Source organism: Rhinatrema bivittatum, chromosome 10, assembly GCF_901001135.1.
Source record: "Rhinatrema bivittatum chromosome 10, aRhiBiv1.1, whole genome shotgun sequence".
Classification (NCBI taxonomy): Eukaryota; Metazoa; Chordata; class Amphibia; order Gymnophiona; family Rhinatrematidae; genus Rhinatrema; species Rhinatrema bivittatum.
The window spans coordinates 126,791,762-126,810,708 of NC_042624.1; the positions used below are offsets into that span (position 1 = coordinate 126,791,762).

The following is an 18,947-nucleotide window of genomic DNA, read 5'->3' on the forward strand; positions in this document are numbered from 1 at the left end:
GGACTCAGGACCAGTGGGATGTACAAAAGCTATTCCCGGACAGGGCAGGAGGCTGCCTGTGGTCCACTTAGTACTGCCCTTGCGAAGGCTGCGTCTTCTCGGGCTTGAACATCCAGGCGGTAGAACCTGGAGAAGGTGTGTAGGGAGGACCACGTCGCCGCCCAACAGATCTCGGCGGGTGACAGCAGCTTGGGTTCTGCCCAAGATACTGCCCGGGCCCTAGTAGAATGAGCCTTAACCTGTAGGGGTAAGGGCTTTCCTGCCTCTGTGTAGGCCGATTTGATTACTTCCTTGATCCAGCGAGCTACAGTCGCCTGCGAGGTCGCTTCTCCTTGATTCTTCCCGCTGTGGAGAACGAACAAGCAATTCGTTTTGCGCACCAGTTCTGATCTTTCCAGGTATCGCACCAGGCATCTGCCAATATTTAGATGGCGAAGAAGGCGTTAGAACAGAGGAACAACTGAATATGTTCATCACATGGATTAATACACTGGATGAAAATTTAAAATTTACTCATGCCAGTAGTACAAAAAGCATAGCATACTTGGATGTAATGATTGAAATCATGGACAACACTATTCATACTACTGTTAACAGAAAATCTACGGATAGAAACAACTTACTCCGTTAGGAGAGCTATCATCCAGTGGGTTTTAAATGGGGGCTACCAGTCTCCCAGTTTTTTCGGATACGCCGAATTTGTGCCACATTAGCAGAATTTAAACTACAAGCTGATATCCTCAGTCAAAGGTTTATTGAGAGAGGATATCCGAAAAGTGTGGTGCAGAAAGCCTACAAAAGGGCTAGATATAGTGACAGAGACTCTCTGTTGCAATATAAACCCACCAAAGAACAGAATCGATTAGTATGTATTTTACCCCAAAGTACGTCAACTGCAGCCATCAGGATGTCAATCAGGAAACATTGGCATATAGTGGCACTCCACAACACGTTTGAAGAAGAACCCCTCATAACAACCAGGAGAGGGAGGAATATCAGGGACCAAGTGGTTTACGCCCAGCAGAAAAGTAAAAACAAAGAAAGTTATAGTATGGGTTTTCACAGCAAATGTGGGAAGTGCACAGTTTGTGACACCACCATTGAAGGGGATATATGGATTAATCCAGTGACGGGATACAAAGTATATAGAAAATCAGTAACAGATAGTACGACTAAATCAGTAATATATGTTATCATCTGTCCACGCCCGAAGATATATGTCGGGCGTACCAGCAAGGCCATCAAAATTCGGATGGCGGAACATCATTCCCGTATAATCACCTCTACAATATCAGCTCCCATTGTACTGCATTGTATGGAGAAGAGTCACACATATGATCAATTACAATGGACCGTGATTGACAGCATTGAGGAGAAACAGGGGTGTCAGTCACTACTTAACTATCATGAGCAAGCATGGATCTTTAAACTTCGTTCTGAACAACCGGCAGGATTCAACGATCAATTGGATTGGCTCTCTCTTGTTTAACGCTCTGTGATAGGCTTAACTGGTATCCAGGATGTTGTTTAAAAGGCAAACAGGAAGTAGGAGAGGATAGAACGCCGTCAGGAAGAGCGTTATACGGAGGCTTGTTGAGCACCAAGGAAGTCGAGGAGAAAAAAGAACATCTCTTTGGTTTTTAAAAAAAAGGGACAAAAAATGAACACGGATAAACCCTGAGGAAGACAATGGATGTCGAAACTTGCGCAAGTCAGGATTATTCAAGACATTTTAAAGCTAAGTACACCAACTAAATTTCTGACGGTCTAATGAATTAATAAAGTGTGTTTTACACGAAGAAAAAATATGGACATAAGATAGAAGTTAAAAGAAAAAAGAGGGGATTTACTGTAGCCCATCTCTGAAAGTTTTTAAAAAAATATGTTTGGAATAAAAGCAATGGAGGTTGGAGGGTGTGTTAATGATTAAACAGCAAGGCACCAAGGGTGTGCCTTGCTGTTTAATCATCCCCCGTCCTCCTATCAAATTTTCTGGTGTAATTTCCGGTTTAAGAAGACGAATTTTGAGTAAGGCAACAGTAAATACTAGGGATGTGAATCGTTTTTTGACGATTTAAAACAATCGTCAGATATATTTTAAATCATCAAAAATCGTTAGAGCCACGATACAATAGCAATTCCCCCGATTTATCGTCAAAAAATCGTAAATCGGGGGAGGGCGAGAAAACCGGCACACCAAAGCAACCCTAAAACCCACCCCGACCCTTTAAAACAAATCCCCCACCCTCCCGAACCCCCCCAAAATGTTTTAAATGACCTGGGGTCCTGTGGGGGGGTCCCGGCGCGATCTCCCGCTCTCAGGCCACGGCTGCGTTAATAGTAATGGCGCCGGTGGCCCTTTGCCCTTACCATATGACAGGGCAAAGGTAGCGTCGGCGCCATTTTGAATACTGGCAATACGGCCCGAGTGCAGGAGGTTGCTCCCGGACCTCCGCTGGACTTTTGGCAAGTCTTGTGGGGGGGTCAGGAGGCCTCCCCAAGCTGGCCAAAAGTCCCTGGGGGTCCGGGAGCGATCTCCTGCACTCGTGACATCGGGTGACAGGGTTGTTTTGGTGTGCCGGTTTTCCCACCCTCCCCCGATTTATGATTTTTTAACAAAAAAAAACATGACGATCAGATTTCCCTCCCCCCCAGCCAAAATCGATCGGTAAGATGATCGATCACATGATTCCCATCCCTAGTAAATACCTCAAATAAATATTTCAGCCAGGTAGGGGTTTTTTTTTGCATACCAAATAGGTGGCATCCATCTTCCTATTAACCAGAGACATGGAAATCTGGTGTTCCCACATCCGAAGGAGAAGGTCCTTAAAGATATCGTGGATGGGAACCGCCACAATTTCCTTGGGAGCATCGACAAACAGAAGCACCTCCAGTGTCTTAAGAACATAAGAAAATGCCATACTGGGTCAGACCAAGGGTCCATCAAGACCAGCATCCTGTTTCCAACAGTGGCCAATCCAGGCCATAAGAACCTGGCAAGTACCCAAAAACTAAGTCTATTCCATGTAACCATTGCTAATGGCAGTGGCTATTCTCTAAGTGAACTTAATAGCAGGTAATGGACTTCTCCTCCAAGAACTTATCCAATCCTTTTTTAAACACAGCTATACTAACTGCACTAACCACATCCTCTGGCAACAAATTCCAGAGTTTAATTGTGCGTTGAGTAAAAAAGAACTTTCTCCGATTAGTTTTAAATGTGCCCCATGCTAACTTCATGGTGTGCCTCCTAGTCTTTCTACTATCCGAAAGAGTAAATAACCGATTCACATCTACCCGTTCTAGACCTCTCATAATTTTAAACATCTCTATTATATCCCCCCTCAGCTGTCTCTTCTCCAAGCTGAAAAGTCCTAACTTCTTTAGTCTTTCCTCATAGGGGTGCTGTTCCATTCCCCTTATCATTTTGGTAGCCCTTTCTGTACCTTCTTCATCGCAATTATATCTTTTTTGAGATGCGGCGACCAGAATTGTACACAGTATTCAAGGTGCGGTCTCACCATGGAGCGATACAGAGGCATTATGACATTTTCCGTTTTATTCACCATTCCCTTTCTAATAATTCCCAACATTCTGTTTGCTTTTTTGACTGCCGCAGCACACTGAACCGACGATTTCAATGTGTTATCCACTATGATGCCTAAATCTCTTTCTTGGGTTGTAGAACCCAACATTGTGTAATTATGGCATGGGTTATTTTTCTCTATATGCATCACCTTGCACTTATCCACATTAAATTTCATCTGCCATTTGGATGTCCAATTTTCCAGTCTCACAAGGTCTTCCTGCAATTTATCACAATCTGCTTGTGATTTAACTACTCTGAACAATTTTGTGTCATCTGCAAATTTGATTATCTCACTCGTCGTATTTCTTTCCAGATCATTTATAAATATATTGAAAAGTAAGGGTCCCAATACAGATCCCTGAGGCACTCCACTGTCCACTCCCTTCCACTGAGAAAATTGTCCATTTAATCCTACTCTCTCTGTTTCCTATCTTTTAGCCAGTTTGCAAAACACGAAAGGACATCGCCACCTATCCCATGACTTTTTACTTTTCCTAGAAGCCTCTCATGAGGAACTTTGTCAAACGCCTTCTGAAAATCCAAGTATACTACATCTACCGATTCACCTTTATCCACGTGTTTATTAACTCCTTCAAAAGGTGAAGCAGATTTGAAGCAGATCATTCCTCAACAACAGACACTACAAAGTCAGGATAAATGATAAAGAATCCCACCCTGTCCAATCCAACCAAGGTGTTCCCCAGGGTTCCTCTTTATCACCAACCCTGTTTAATATTTATCTGCGACCTCTATGCCAGCTACTAGAAAATCTCAACCTCACCCACTTTGTTTACGCTGACGATGTTCAGATATTAATCCCCATCAAGGACCCCCTCCACAACACACTAAGCTTCTGGAACAACTGCCTTCACTCCATCAACCTCCTACTCGCCAGTCTCAATCTAGTTCTTAATACATCCAAAACCGAACTCCTCGTCATCTGTCCTAATGACAATATCCCCCTCGCCTGCAACCCAGCCTTACCTACAATAATTCAGGTGAGAGACCTTGGGGCTATTCTGGACAATAGAATGAACCTCAAAAAGTTCATCAACACCACCACAAAAGAATGCTTCTATAAGCTACATGTTCTAAAACAGTTAAGACCTCTCCTCCACTTTCAGGACTTCCGCTCAGTCCTTCAAGCCATTCTGTTTTCAAAGATTGACTATTGCAATGCGCTACTGCTCGGCCTCCCATCCTCCACAACTAAACCTCTACAGATGCTGCAAAACGCAGCAGCCAGGATCCTCACTAATTCACGTCGCAAGGACCACATCACGCCGATACTGGAAAACCTACATTGGCTTCCTATCCATTATAGAATACTGTTCAAGACCCTGACCATAATCCACTAATCCATCTACAATCAATCCTCACTACAACTCACCATCCCACTCGAATTCTATAACTCCAATAGACCGATAAGATCAGCATACAAAGGAACTCTCCAGGCACCTCCACACAAATCCTTTATCCACAATTCACTTCAAAAACGAATACTGTCATCCGCCGGACCACAGCTATGGAACACACTACTCCCAGATCTACACCTGGAACAATGTCTTCTTTCCTTCAGAAAGAAACTGAAAACTTGGCTGTTCTCTCAAGCCTTTCCAATATGAGATTCTCCCCAACTAACAATGACTTGCAAATCTATATTGTATATAGTTGCCTGTTGCACATTTTCTTAAAAAGCGTTATCTAAATCTAATTCCTTCTACTTTCAATTATCCTGAATTACTCTCCCCGTTCATTGTAACTTTCACTTTTATTATTTATGGTTGTCCCCTGGTTTTATGTAAACAGGTACGATAAGACATGGTCTTGAGCATCGGTATATTAAAAGAATTTAAAATAAAATAAATAAATTTGTGAGGCAAGACTTGCCCTGGGTAAAGCCATGCTGACTTTGTCCCATTAAACAATGTCTTTCTATATGTTCTGTGATTTTGATCATTACCCATGAAAACCTTCTCCATTACGGGTACCTCCCCAACATCCTCTTCAGTAAACACCGAAGCAAAGAAATCATTTAATCTTTCCGCGATGGCCTTATCTTCTCTAAGTGCCCCTTTAACCCCTCGATCATCTAACGGTCCAACTGACTCCCTCACAGGTTTTCTGCTTTGGATATATTTTAATACGTTTTTACTGTGAGTTTTTGCCTCTACAGCCAACTTCTTTTCAAATTCTCTCTTAGCCTGTCTTATCAATGTCTTACATTTAACTTGCCAACGTTTATGCTTTATCCTATTTTCTTCTGTTGGATCCTTCTTCCAATTTTTGAATGAAGATCTTTTGGCTAAAATAGTTTCTTTCACCTCCCCTTTTAACCATGCCGGTAATCGTTTTGCCTTCTTTCCACCTTTCTTAATGTGTGGAATACATCTAGACTGTGCTTCTAGAATGGTATTTTTTAACAATGACCACACCTCTTGGACATTTTTTACTTTTGTAGCTGCTCCTTTCAGTTTTTTTCTAACAATTTTTCTCATTTTATCAAAGTTTCCCTTTTGAAAGTTTAGCACGAGAGCCTTGGATTTGCACACTGTTCCTCTTCCATTCATTAAATCAAATTTGATCATATTATGATCACTATTGCCAAGCGGCCCCACCACCAATACTTCTCTCACCAAGTCCTGTGCTCCACTGAGAATTAGATCTAAAATTGGTCCCTCTCTTTTCTGTTCTTGAACCAATTGCTCCATAAAGCTATCATTTATTCCATCCAGGAACGTTATCTCTCTAGCATGTCCCGATGATACATTTACCCAGTCAATATTGGGGTAATTGAAGTCTCCCATTATTACCGCACTACCAATTTGGTTAGCTTCCCTAATTTCTCTTAGCATTTCACTGTCCGTCTCACCATCTTGACCAGGTAGACGGTAGTATACCCCTATCACTATAGTCTTCCCCGACACACAAGGGATTTCTACCCTTAAAGATTCAATTTTGTATTTAGTCTCATGCAGGATGTTTATCCTGTTGGACTCTATGCCATCCTGGACATAAAGCGAGAACACCTCCTCCCGGGTGCTCCTCTCTGTCATTGCGATATAATTTGTACCCCGGTATAGCACTGTCCCATTGGTTATCCTCTTTCCACCATGTCTCTGAGATGCCAATTAAGTCTATGCCGCGTATCTTCCTCCGTAAGAAGTTGGGAGGGGATAGTCTTGGCCATGGCCCGGACGAACCCCACAAAGCAGAGATCCACCTGGGGGAACCGATGACTTTCCTCCGGAGGAGAAGGCTCGGTGAGGGGATCATCCGAATGCTTGGTGGAAGACTCCGAGGAATCATTACCCCAAGTGTCATAAGGCCCTTCCTCCTCACTGAGGCCATCACAGGATCGCCGTGGGCAATGCTCGTGGAGGATCCAAGCCCTGGGCCCCGTTGGCTTCGGAGGCACTGAGGGTCCCACAGGAATTGATGGTTCCCTGTCGCGGGAGGCCAGAGAGCCTGGGCAAAGGTTCAGGGAACCGAGGCCTCAGGAAAGCAGCACCAGCCATGTCTTCCTCCTTGGAGGACCCAATGATAGGGATCGCTCCAGAGGAGGACATCAGTGGCCGCTGGAGAACCAAAGGTCCTTTGGGCACCGGTTGCATTGGGAGGGTGCCAAGAAGGATGTCCAGATGCTCGAGCAGAGGTGCTAGGATAGACAGCAGAGACTCCAGCACCAGCATGGGGGCCAGTGGCACGGGCGGCTCGACACTCCGTAGAGCTCTGAACATTGCAGTCTGTACCCTGCAGTCCAACTCCTCCTGAAAGTCCAGTGAGGCCAGGACTGAGGGAGAGGGACAAGGCATTACCGGCTCCTTCCTCAGTCCTCCGAGGTGGCACGGTGCCTGGCACCGATGTCAAAGGGGATCACCTAGGACTCTCGGGTATGTCGGAGGATGGCCCCTCCAAGGACCAGGGTCGCTTCAGTGGTGGTACGGCAGCTGCCAGTACTGCCCTGGAACCAGAGCCTCGCACAGACAGTGACCAGTGTCTATGCTTGCGGGATCTCCCATGGTGCTCAGTCCAGTCTTTCCCCAGTGCCAAGGAGGCAGAGAATCCCGATGTTCTCGAAACTGGTGAGATCATGGAGGACCGATCACTGTTCCCTCAATCCTTCGAGGAAGAGGACAGAGGAGTGGCAAGAGGGAGCATATCGAGGGGCTCCCCTCGACCCCCCAACATCAATGAGGGGTCTCATCGATGTGGGTATGAATGGAGTGGATTTTCTAGGACCAGAAAGTTTCTCCATCTTATCAAGGCGCGCATGATGGCCTTTGGGAGTCATCTGGTCACACAGCTGACACCCTCTGACGTCATATAAAGCTCCCAGGCAGAGGATGCAAACCTTATGCGGATCTGTGATGGACATGGTCCGCATGCACTGGGGGCACCGAAGAGAAAGCTGGACAACGCCACAGAAAGATACCCGATATACCAGGGGTCGGGAACCTTTTTGGCTGAGAGAGCCATGAACGCCACATATTTTAAAATGTAATTCCATGAGAGCCATACTAACCACAACCCCCCACCCTCCTGACTCCCCCAAGACCTACCAAATTAATTTACTACAACCCCCTACTCTCCTGACGCCCCCAAGACCTGCCAAATTAATATACTATAACCCCCCATCCTCCTAACCCCCCCCCCCAAGACCTGCCAAAAGTCCGTGGTGATCCAGCGGGGGATCCAGGGCTCGCAGACAAATCTTTAATAAAAAAGAAAAAATCTAACAAAACCCCCCACCCTCCTGACGCCCCCCAAGACTTCCAAAATTAATTTACTACAACCCCCACCCTCCTGACCCCCCCAAGACTGCCAAAAGTCCCTGGTGGTCCAGCGGGGGTCCGGGAGCGATCTCCTGGACTTGGGCTGTCGGCTGCCAGTAGTCAAAATGGCGCCGACGGCCCTTTGCCCTCACTATGTCACTGGGGTCGACCAATGGCGGCGGTAGCCCCTGTGACAAAGTTAGGGCAAAGGGCCGTCGATGCCATTTTGATTACTGGCAGCCGACGGCCCTTTGCCCATAAGAACATAAGAAATTGCCATGCTGGGTCAGACCAAGGGTCCATCAAGCCCAGCATCCTGTTTCCAATAGAGGTCAAAACCAGGCCACAAGAACCTGGCAATTACCCAAACACTAAGAAGATCCCATGCTACTGATGCAATTAATAGCAGTGGCTATTCCCTAAGTAAAATTGATTAATAGCCATTAATGGACTTCTCCTCCAAGAACTTATCCAAACCTTTTTTGAACCCAGCTACACTAACTGCACTAACCACATCCTCTGGCAACAATTTCCAGAGCTTTATTGTGCGTTGAGTGAAAAAGAATTTTCTCTGATTAGTCTTAAATGTGCTACTTGCTAACTTCATGGAATGCCCCCTAGTCCTTCTATTATTCGAAAGTGAAAATAACCGAGTCACATCTACTCGTTCAAGACCTCTCATGATCTTAAAGACCTCTATCATATCCCCCCTCAGCCGTCTCTTCTCCAAGCTGTACAGCCCTAATCTCTTCAGCCTTTCCTCATAGGGAAGCTGTTCCATCCCCTTTATCATTTTGGTTGCCCTTCTCTGTACCTTCTCCATCGCAACTATGTCACAGGAGCTACCGCCGCCATTGGTCGACTCCAGTGACATAGTGAGGGCAAAGGGCCGTCGGCGCCATTTTGACTACTGGCAGCTGACAGCCCAAGTCCAGGAGATGGCTCCCGGACCGCTCCTGGACCCCCGCTGGACCACCAGGGACTTTTGGCAGGTCTTGGGGGGGTCAGGAGGGTGGGGGTTGTAGTAAATTAATTTTGGAGGTCTTGGGGGGCGTCAGGAGGGTGGGGGATTTTGTTAGATTTTTACTTTTTTATTAAAGATTTGTCTGCGAGCCAGATGCAGCCATCAAAAGAGCCATATCTGGCTCCCGAGCCATAGGTTCCTGACCCCTGCGATATACGGTCAATGGCTGGTTGTCACTGAGGAGTGAGATGCTGGGAATCGACCGCAAAGAAGAAAAACAGAAGATCTAACCTACCGCGCCGAGGAGGCACTGATTGTGAAGGGGAACTGGACGATGGAATTCGAAAAAAAAGACTTTTCTCGCAAGAAAAAAAACAAGAAAGAGCAGATCTCCATGAACCGTGAGGCAACTGCACCACAGAAAAAGAGAGACTGAAGGGGTCCTCGTGAGGACGAGTGGATAGTGGCATGCTCAGTGTTCAGGTCAAAGCTTCTAGAAACTTTGACAAAAGTTTTCCGTGCCGGGCTCCATCGGATGAATACACCCACATGTGAGGACTACCATCCTGCTTGTCCAGGAGAAAGAAAATTAGCAGGCAAGTACCAATTTTTCTTTCCTTATCATCCCCAGACCAATCCAGACAGATGGAATATACTCGAGCCTCCCTAAACTGAGCAGGAAGCTATAAGACCTGCTCACAAAACACTTGAACCAAACACTGTCGTGTCTGAAATCCATACATCCAATCTGTAATGTTGGAAAAGATATGTAAAGATGACCAAATTTCCACCTTACAAATCTCCTGCAGGGAAACCAACTGATACTCAGCCCGCTTGAGCTCTAGTAGAATGAGACCTCAGACCTATGAGCACATCTGATCCCACACTAATGTACACTGATGCAGCTGTATCTCTTTAATCCATCTAGCAATAATTACTTTAGACACCTTCTGTCCTTTATCGTGACCACAGGACAACACAAAAAAATCATTCATGACCTTCAAAATATCTTGAGAGTTCTACAAAATATCTAAAACATCAAGGTCCTGAAATAGCACTATAGAACTAGACCTAGGCTTCTTAAATGCAAACAACTCAATCGATTGAGAGACATGAAAAGCAGAAATCACCTTTGACAAAAAGGACTGTACTGACGGATAGAAACTATCTTCTGAAAATTAAAGGAAAGGATCCCTGCATGACAAATGCCTGCAACTCCTAAATACATCTCACTGAACAGATAGCCGCCAAAAACACTGCCTTCAGAGTAATATTCTTCAAAGATGCCCTCTTTAAAGGCTCAAACAGAAGCTTGCAAAAAGCCTTCAAAACCAAATTGAGACTCCATAGCCAAACCAAACGCTGCACCCCTTTTCCAGATGGAAAGCTATGGAATAATTATGCACCTCCCCCCTGTAAAAGGACACTGCCACCTGTACCTTTAGAGAGTCCCCTTCTACAAAAAGAAGAAAATCATAAGGATGGACATCTGAAAGGGAGAAAATCCCGACTGCTGACTCCAGGATTCAAACACCTTCCAGACACGTACATAAACCAAGAAAGCTGTCGCTTTCCTGGCTCGCAACAATAATGACTTCCTCCGAGTAGCCTCTCACCCTCAGCCATCATCTTTTAAGTGCCAGGCCGTGAGACTCAACCGTCCATCCGGTGCAAGGAAATGGGGTCCTGTCAAAGACGGCTGGAGATATGACTGAGCAGCAATGGACCTTCCACCTTGAGACTTTTATGGTCCACAAACCATGGACATCCGGGCCACTCTGGAGCCACCAGAATCACCAGACCTCAATGTCTCTCTATCCACAACAGAACCCTGCCTATCATAATCCAAAGAAGGAATACGTGAAGCAAAATCTCCCTAGGTAGTGTTAGTCACAATGATAGCAGACCGATAGCCTTGGTCAAATGGTTTGGGGACACAGTGCTTGTGCTGCAGTCACTTATATCTATACCACAGCTTAACTGCTGCTGTCTACCCACCACAAGACTGTTCAGTATTATTCTTAGCTGCTGGCAAGCCCTGCTCACTCAAAACGAAGGACATTCAAAGCATGTCTGCCTTGGAGAGGATTTCTCCACCCTTCTCTGCTTCCTGGAATGATCAACCTTAGACTGGAGAGTAAGGAATCCTGGTTAGATTTTGCCAGTCTGTTAGGTCCCTTGATATCTAAAGCTCTAAAGATGCAGACTGGTGGGAGTGGAACATTTGTTGAAGCACAAACTGAAATCTTAGTATTGATATAACCAAGTTCAAATCTAATGTTTTTAGGGACTTACCTAAATTTAGCAGTTCGTGCTGTTCCACGCATGCTTCAAATAGATTTGACAACAAAATTTTAGTATCGCAAAAGCAGCTTTCATGTATCAACAGTCAAAATGGTATTACAATGAAAAGCAATGGCCAGAGCCAGGAACCCAGAACAGAGCCCTGGGGATGGGACCCAGAGCACCTGCACCAGATGAAAGACTCCAGGGACAGAGTGAAGCCTCCCACATCAAGGCCAGAGGACAAAGGGCTCCAACATAGCATCCCAGCACCAGAGGCAGAGCCAGATCTAAGGCAGATATTGGCACCCAGCCAGCTCATCAGTACAATAGGTAATGCCGGTGGCGCCCTGGGTGACCGCCCAGCATGCCCTACCCAAAGGCCGGTGCTGGCCAGAGAAATCAGAGGGACAGAGTCACAATGCAAGGAGCTATGGCTCCTGCCAGCAGCACAGCATCCTATCTGCAGCTACACTTGCCTGAAAAAGACATCGTGGAACGGTCTCTCAGAGCGAGGGCTGACCAGTTGCTCCCGCAATGTCTCCAGAGAACAGCTGTACACATACACAGGGCACTGCAATCGGCACTGATCACTAGGATCCTGCTGGGACGTTTGGCGGATAAAGGAGATGTGAGCTTCTTGTTTTTCAGTTCCCCCAAATTCCACGTGTTCTTCTCTGAAACCTGGCACCAAGGAGAATATTCAATAAAAAACAGGATGAATGTCAAATAGGTCAATACAAAGCAGTTAGGAAACATACGAGACGCCCAAACCCCAACCCTGTCCCCCAGCTCAGGAGAGACACCCAAACCCCAACCCTGTCCCCCCAGCTCAGGAGATGCACCCAAACCCCAACCCTGTCCCCCAGCTCAGGAGATGCACCCAAACCCCAACCCTGTCCCCCAGCTCAGGAGATGCACCCAAACCCCAACCCTGTCCCCCAGCTCAGGAGATGCACCCAAACCCCAACCCTGTCCCCCAGCTCAGGAGATGCACCCAACCCCCAACCCTGTCCCCCAGCTCAGGAGATGCACCCAAACCCCAACCCTGTCCCCCAGCTCAGGAGAGACACCCCCAAACCCCAACCCTGTCCCCCAGCTCAGGAGAGACGCCCAAACCCCAACCCTGTCCCCCAGCTCAGGAGATGCACCCAAACCCCAACCCTGTCCCCCAGCTCAGGAGAGACACCCAAACCCCAACCCTGTCCCCCAGCTCAGGAGATGCACCCAAACCCCAACCCTGTCCCCCCAGCTCAGGAGATGCACCCAAACCCCAACCCTGTCCCCCAGCTCAGGAGAGACACCCAAACCCCAACCCTGTCCCCCCAGCTCAGGAGAGACACCCAAACCCCAACCCTGTCCCCCAGCTCAGGAGATGCACCCAAACCCCAACCCTGTCCCCCAGCTCAGGAGAGACACCCCCAAACCCCAACCCTGTCCCCCCAACTCAGGAGAGACACCCCCAAACCCCAACCCTGTCCCCCAGCTCAGGAGAGACACCCCCAAACCCCAACCCTGTCCCCCAGCTCAGGAGAGACACCCCCAAACCCCAACCCTGTCCCCCAGCTCAGGAGAGACACCCAAACCCCAACCCTGTCCCCCAGCTCAGGAGATGCACCCAAACCCCAACCCTGTCCCCCCAGCTCAGGAGATGCACCCAAACCCCAACCCTGTCCCCCCAGCTCAGGAGAGACCCCCAAACCCCAACCCTGTCCCCCAGCTCAGGAGATGCACCCAAACCCCAACCCTGTCCCCCAGCTCAGGAGAGACACCCAAACCCCAACCCTGTCCCCCCAGCTCAGGAGAGACACCCAAACCCCAACCCTGTCCCCCCAGCTCAGGAGAGACACCCAAACCCCAACCCTGTCCCCCCAGCTCAGGAGATGCACCCAAACCCCAACCCTGTCCCCCAGCTCAGGAGAGACCCCCAAACCCCAACCCTGTTCCCCAGCTCAGGAGATGCACCCAAACCCCAACCCTGTCCCCCAGCTCAGGAGAGACACCCCCAGACCCCAACCCTGTCCCCCCAACTCAGGAGAGACACCCCCAAACCCCAACCCTGTCCCCCAGCTCAGGAGAGACACCCAAACCCCAACCCTGTCCCCCAGCTCAGGAGATGCACCCAAACCCCAACCCTGTCCCCCAGCTCAGGAGAGACACCCCCAAACCCCAACCCTGTCCCCCCAACTCAGGAGAGACACCCCCAAACCCCAACCCTGTCCCCCCAACTCAGGAGAGACACCCCCAAACCCCAACCCTGTCCCCCAGCTCAGGAGAGACACCCCCAAACCCCAACCCTGTCCCCCAGCTCAGGAGAGACACCCCCAAACCCCAACCCTGTCCCCCAGCTCAGGAGAGACATCCCCAAACCCCAACCCTGTCCCACAAGACCCACCCAAAACCTCTCCTAGTCCCATGGGTAAACAGCTCAGGGAAGCCACCCCACCCCTCCTAATCCCAGTGCTATGAGGAGACGCCTTCCTAATTCCTATCCCATAGTATGTCTAGTAGCACTTTATAAATGAAAAATAGTAATAGTAGGAAATACCACAGTGGCCTATACAATTCTCACTCTGAGCACGTGAAAAGTTACACCTATGAATAATGAGTCAGAAGCCTCCCTCTGTTGGGCAGAGAAGTAATCAGCAAGGATTTGAGAGGAAATTACCGTTGACTGGGGTAACCCTTAGAGTGGGCATTTCTTCCTTTCTATCTGCAGATGTGGTCTTTCCTGGGCTCCTGGGGACCTGCACTCCTTCTTCTTCTGAAGCATTATCCTTTAAGTTCTTCTCCATAGAAGACGCCATCAGTTTCTGCACATCTAAGCAATAAAGAAGCTTTGCTTTATTCAGTAAAGAGAGAGAAGGAGCAGGACAGGGAAGATTGGTTGCTTGGGGAGATGACAGGAGGCTGGGTGCAAACTCCTGGGCCGAGCGTGCAAACACCAAGTGAGTGGAGAAAAGGCATGAGATGCCAACACTAGGCAAGTAGAGATGGGAAAAGAGAGGGTAGAGCGAACGAGGGAGATGCCAGTGCTGGGGAGGTAGAGGAAAAACAGGACAGGTAAAACCGTGGAGTCGGGAGGGGATAGAGAGAGATGCCAGGGTGGGGTGAAGAGAGGACGGACGCATAATGCTCTGCATACAATAGCTCCGAATAAATCTGGCTCAGGTTTGTAGCAGCAGCAAGGGTTGGGAAGGAGAGAGGGTAGCAGGAGTACCAAGGCTACAGTGAAGGTTAAGAAGATAAGAAGATAAGATATCAAGCCCAGCATCCACTCTCCAACAACAGCCAGTTCAGGTCACAGGTATCCAGGGTTTACCAAGCCTTCCTGGCTAATAATTGTTTATAAGCTTTTCCATACAATGTTGAAACATTTTATAAACATAATAAATCATCATAATTACAAAAAAAAACCTAATTGTTAACATAACCTGCTATGTGTTACTGAGTTTGAGAATCAATTTACCTACGACTGAATTTTGGATATGGCGCTGTTATATGTAAGGGCTCCGCCCAAATGTTTTTGTTTTTTGTAAACCGATGCGATGTGTCAACGGATGTCGGTATAAAAGAGACCTTAAATAAATAAATAAATAAATGATATATTGGCTCAGATATATTGATGATGACTTTTTGATCTAGAAGGGTTCTAAGATAAGGTTTCTGTGTTTTAACTTTTTTTTAAATGTAATTCTTGTGTACCTAATCTAATTCATATACACTTTGGATTCTTGGCCAACAGATTACGCGTTCTCTAAATAGTCTGAGACCTCCATTTACAGAAAAGAATTCTCATCTCCAATTTGATAAACCTCATCCATGTAAAATGAAAACGTATTCCTATCAGTCAATTTTTTTGCCTACAAAGAATCTGTTCTTCTATTGAGGATTTTAAAATTCAGGCAAGAGAAATCATGTTCAGATTTTCACAAAGATGCTATCCACCCAATCCATGATTAAAAAAGCATATAAAAGAGCTTGCTTTATTAATTAGGATTTAATAAAGACAAAACCTGCAGTTTCAAATGATGGGGTGGGCTTGTAAGAACATAAGAAATTGCCATGCTGGATCAGACCAAGGGTCCATCAAGCCCAGCATCCTGTTTCCAACAGTGGCCAAAGCAAGTCACACGTACCTGGCAAGTACCCAAGCACTAAGAAGATCCCATGCTACTGAAGCAATTAATAGCAGAGGCCATTCCCTAAGTAAACTTGATTAATAACCGTTAATGGACTTCTCCTCCAAGAACTTATCCAATCCTTTTTATTTATTTATTTAAGCTTTTATATACCGACAATCGTTGGGAACATCTTATTGGTTTACAGAGAAAATAATGCAGCAACAGGCTTTACATGGAAAACTTGATACAGGAACTATAACACATAATTAACGATAAAATGAAGGTTGAAGAGCATATATATATATAGACAAATAAAGCAGAAGAACAATATTTACATATTGTACAATATTATAAATAATATAAATAAAGCAGTAAAAAAATATTTACATATATTTAAAATCCTGTTTTAAATCCAGCTACACTAACTACATCCTCTGGCAACAAATTCCAAAGCTTAATAGTGCGATGAGTGAAAAAGAATTTTCTCCAATTTATTTATTTAAAGGCTTTTTCATACTGGTATTTGTAGGTATATCATATCGGTTTACAAAGAACTCACTGAAATACATCGAACTCACTGGCATACATCGAACTCACTGGCATACATCGAACTCACTGGCATACATCGAACTCACTGGCATACAAAGAACTCACTGGAATACAAAGAACTCACTAGACTACATATAACTCACTGGCATACATAGAACTCACTGGAATACAAAGAACTCACTAGAATACAAAGAACTCATTGGAATACAAAGAACTCACTAGAATACATAGAACTCACTGGAATACAAATAACTCACTAGACTACATAGAACTCACTAGAATACAAAGAACTCACTGGAATACATAGAACTCACTGGAATACAAAGAACTCACTGGAATACATAGAACTCACTGGAATACATAGAACTCACTGGAATACAAAGAACAGGGCGGGGGAAAAAAGGGGGGGGGGGCCCAACAGGGAAACCAATGAGCCGGAGAGCATATAAAAGGAACTTATATATATATATAGACAATTACCTCCTATATATATATGACAATTCCATCATCCAACTTAAAGACAATGTTAAAGATTTAGGCTTCTGGGTGGACAATGATCTAAATTATAAAAAACACATCTCTACTAGAACAAAAGAAGGATTCCACAAACTACAGGTAATCAAACACCTAAAACCACTGCTTCACCCCCATGACTTCAAAACAGTCCTTCAAGCCCTAATATTCTCCTGTTTGGACTACTGCAATTCTCTTCTAATTGGACTACCCAAGTCATCCCTAAGACCACTACAGCTTTTTCAGAATACCGCTGCCAGAATCTTAACGGGGAAAAGAAAATCTGAACACATCACTCCTGTTCTCAACCAACTACAATGGCTCACAATTGAGAAAAGAATCGAATTCAAAGTCCTCTCAATACTGCAGAAAGCAATTTACAAAGCAGATTACACTGCTCTTGATGACGTCATACATATCCACCACTCCCTACGCACTACAAGAACAACTAGTAAAATACAACTTGTGATTCCATCTCTCCCTCTCGCCAAACTCTCTTCCACCAGAAATAGAGCCATTTCCATCATCGGCCCAAAATTATGGAACTCACTACCTCAGTACCTCGCTGGTCAAGAAAACCCTAAATCTTTTAAAAAAGAACTAAAATCTTGGCTACTAAGCCAATCTCTTACTGACAGCTCGGACTTTTGATCTCACAACTATCAGTCTACTGATTGGACAATTTATCCTGCTTACTAACTACAGATATCTCCTATTATCTATGAACCCTGTTTTTTCAATATACCTAACTTTTAGTATATCTTGTTTTTTTGTTTAGACTAATTTTATATGTCAGTTTATCAGTCTGTTTAATGTAATCTGTCAATTTTTCAATGTAACTGGTTGTTATAATGTAAACCGGAGTGAAGGCAACTCTGCTATACCTCGGTATATAAAAAACGCTAAATAAAATAAATTATATAAGTAGCAAGGGGAGAGTAACAAGGTAAGGGAAGGAAACTGGAACATAAGAGAGCAGAGTTTATTTATTTATTTATTTATTTAGCGTTTTTCTATACCGGCATTCATGATTAGAAACCACATCATGCCGGTTTACATAAAACAAGGGGTGAGAACAAGAAACGAAAAAACAAGTGCAAGGAGAAACAAAAGTTACATTACAACAGGGTCTTAAACTGGGAAGAGAAATTAGAATAAGAGAGCCGAACAGTAAGGATTAAAATAATTTACATTATGCTATGAAATCTATTGTGTAGTTTGCTGTCTCATGTAAAATTGCTATCCTTTAGATCGGATCTGGGAAGGCTTGTTCAAAATAACACTAGAAAAACTTTAAAATGCATGGGGTTATGTACAATACAGGGTAAAAGCATGGAGTTATGTACAACATGCAGGTTAGGGGTATATAATAGGAAGTTAAGATGCAAGGGTTTATGTACAATATACAGGATAAATGCATGGATTTATGTATACATTTATTTATTTAATATAAATAAATATTTATATATTTATGTGGATTTATGTCTAATTTGTTTTAAATGTGCTATTTGCTAACTTCATGGAGTACCCCTAGTCTTGAAGTGGAATGCCTGCTTGCTGATAGCAAAAGGATATGTAGTCCGCCAACCAGGAGGAGAGAGTCTGCTTACCCAGAGGCTGCCCCAATTTGATGGAATGAAAAGAGACAAACAATTGAGTGCTTTTCCTGTGGGCAGCTGTACGGTCTAGATAGAAGGCTGAGCCTGTTTGCAGTCAAGGGTATGCAGAGCCTGTTCTTCTGGATTGGAATGAGGCCTGGGAAAAAAAAGGTAGGTAGTATGATGGATTGATTAATGTGAAACTCCGATACGATCTTAGGTAAGAATTTATGCTGAGTGCAGAGTACTGCCCAGTCCTGCAGAAGTTTAGTGTAAGGCGGATAGGTAACTAGGGCCTGTAATTCACTAAATCTACGAGCTGAAGTGATTGCCAATAGGGATATCACTTTCCATGTGAGAAAGCGAAGATCACAGGATTGGAGAGGCTCAAATGGTGGTTTCATAAGCCGACCTAAGACCAAACTAAGGTACCAAGAAGGGGCCGGAGGACGCAGTGGAGGCTTGAGGTGAAGCAAGCCTTTCAGAAAACGAGTTACATGGGGTTGTACCAAAATAGGAACGTCCCCGACACCTTTATGGAAGGCCGCT

The 18,947-nt window shown here is 45.4% G+C and overlaps 1 protein-coding gene across 4 annotated transcripts in view; it reads right to left on the bottom strand.

Annotated features, from left to right (window-relative positions):
* SZT2 (SZT2 subunit of KICSTOR complex) overlaps positions 1–18,947 on the bottom strand; it is a 446,100-nt gene that overhangs the window by 307,724 nt on the left and 119,429 nt on the right. For all 4 annotated transcript variants that reach the window (XM_029618788.1, XM_029618789.1, XM_029618790.1 and 1 more), the window contains exons 25-26: positions 14,283–14,435; positions 12,094–12,298 (exon numbers count right to left, since the gene is read on the bottom strand). In XM_029618788.1, the coding sequence (XP_029474648.1) occupies positions 12,094–12,298; positions 14,283–14,435 (358 nt within the window). The remainder of the gene's footprint in view (positions 1–12,093; positions 12,299–14,282; positions 14,436–18,947) is intronic.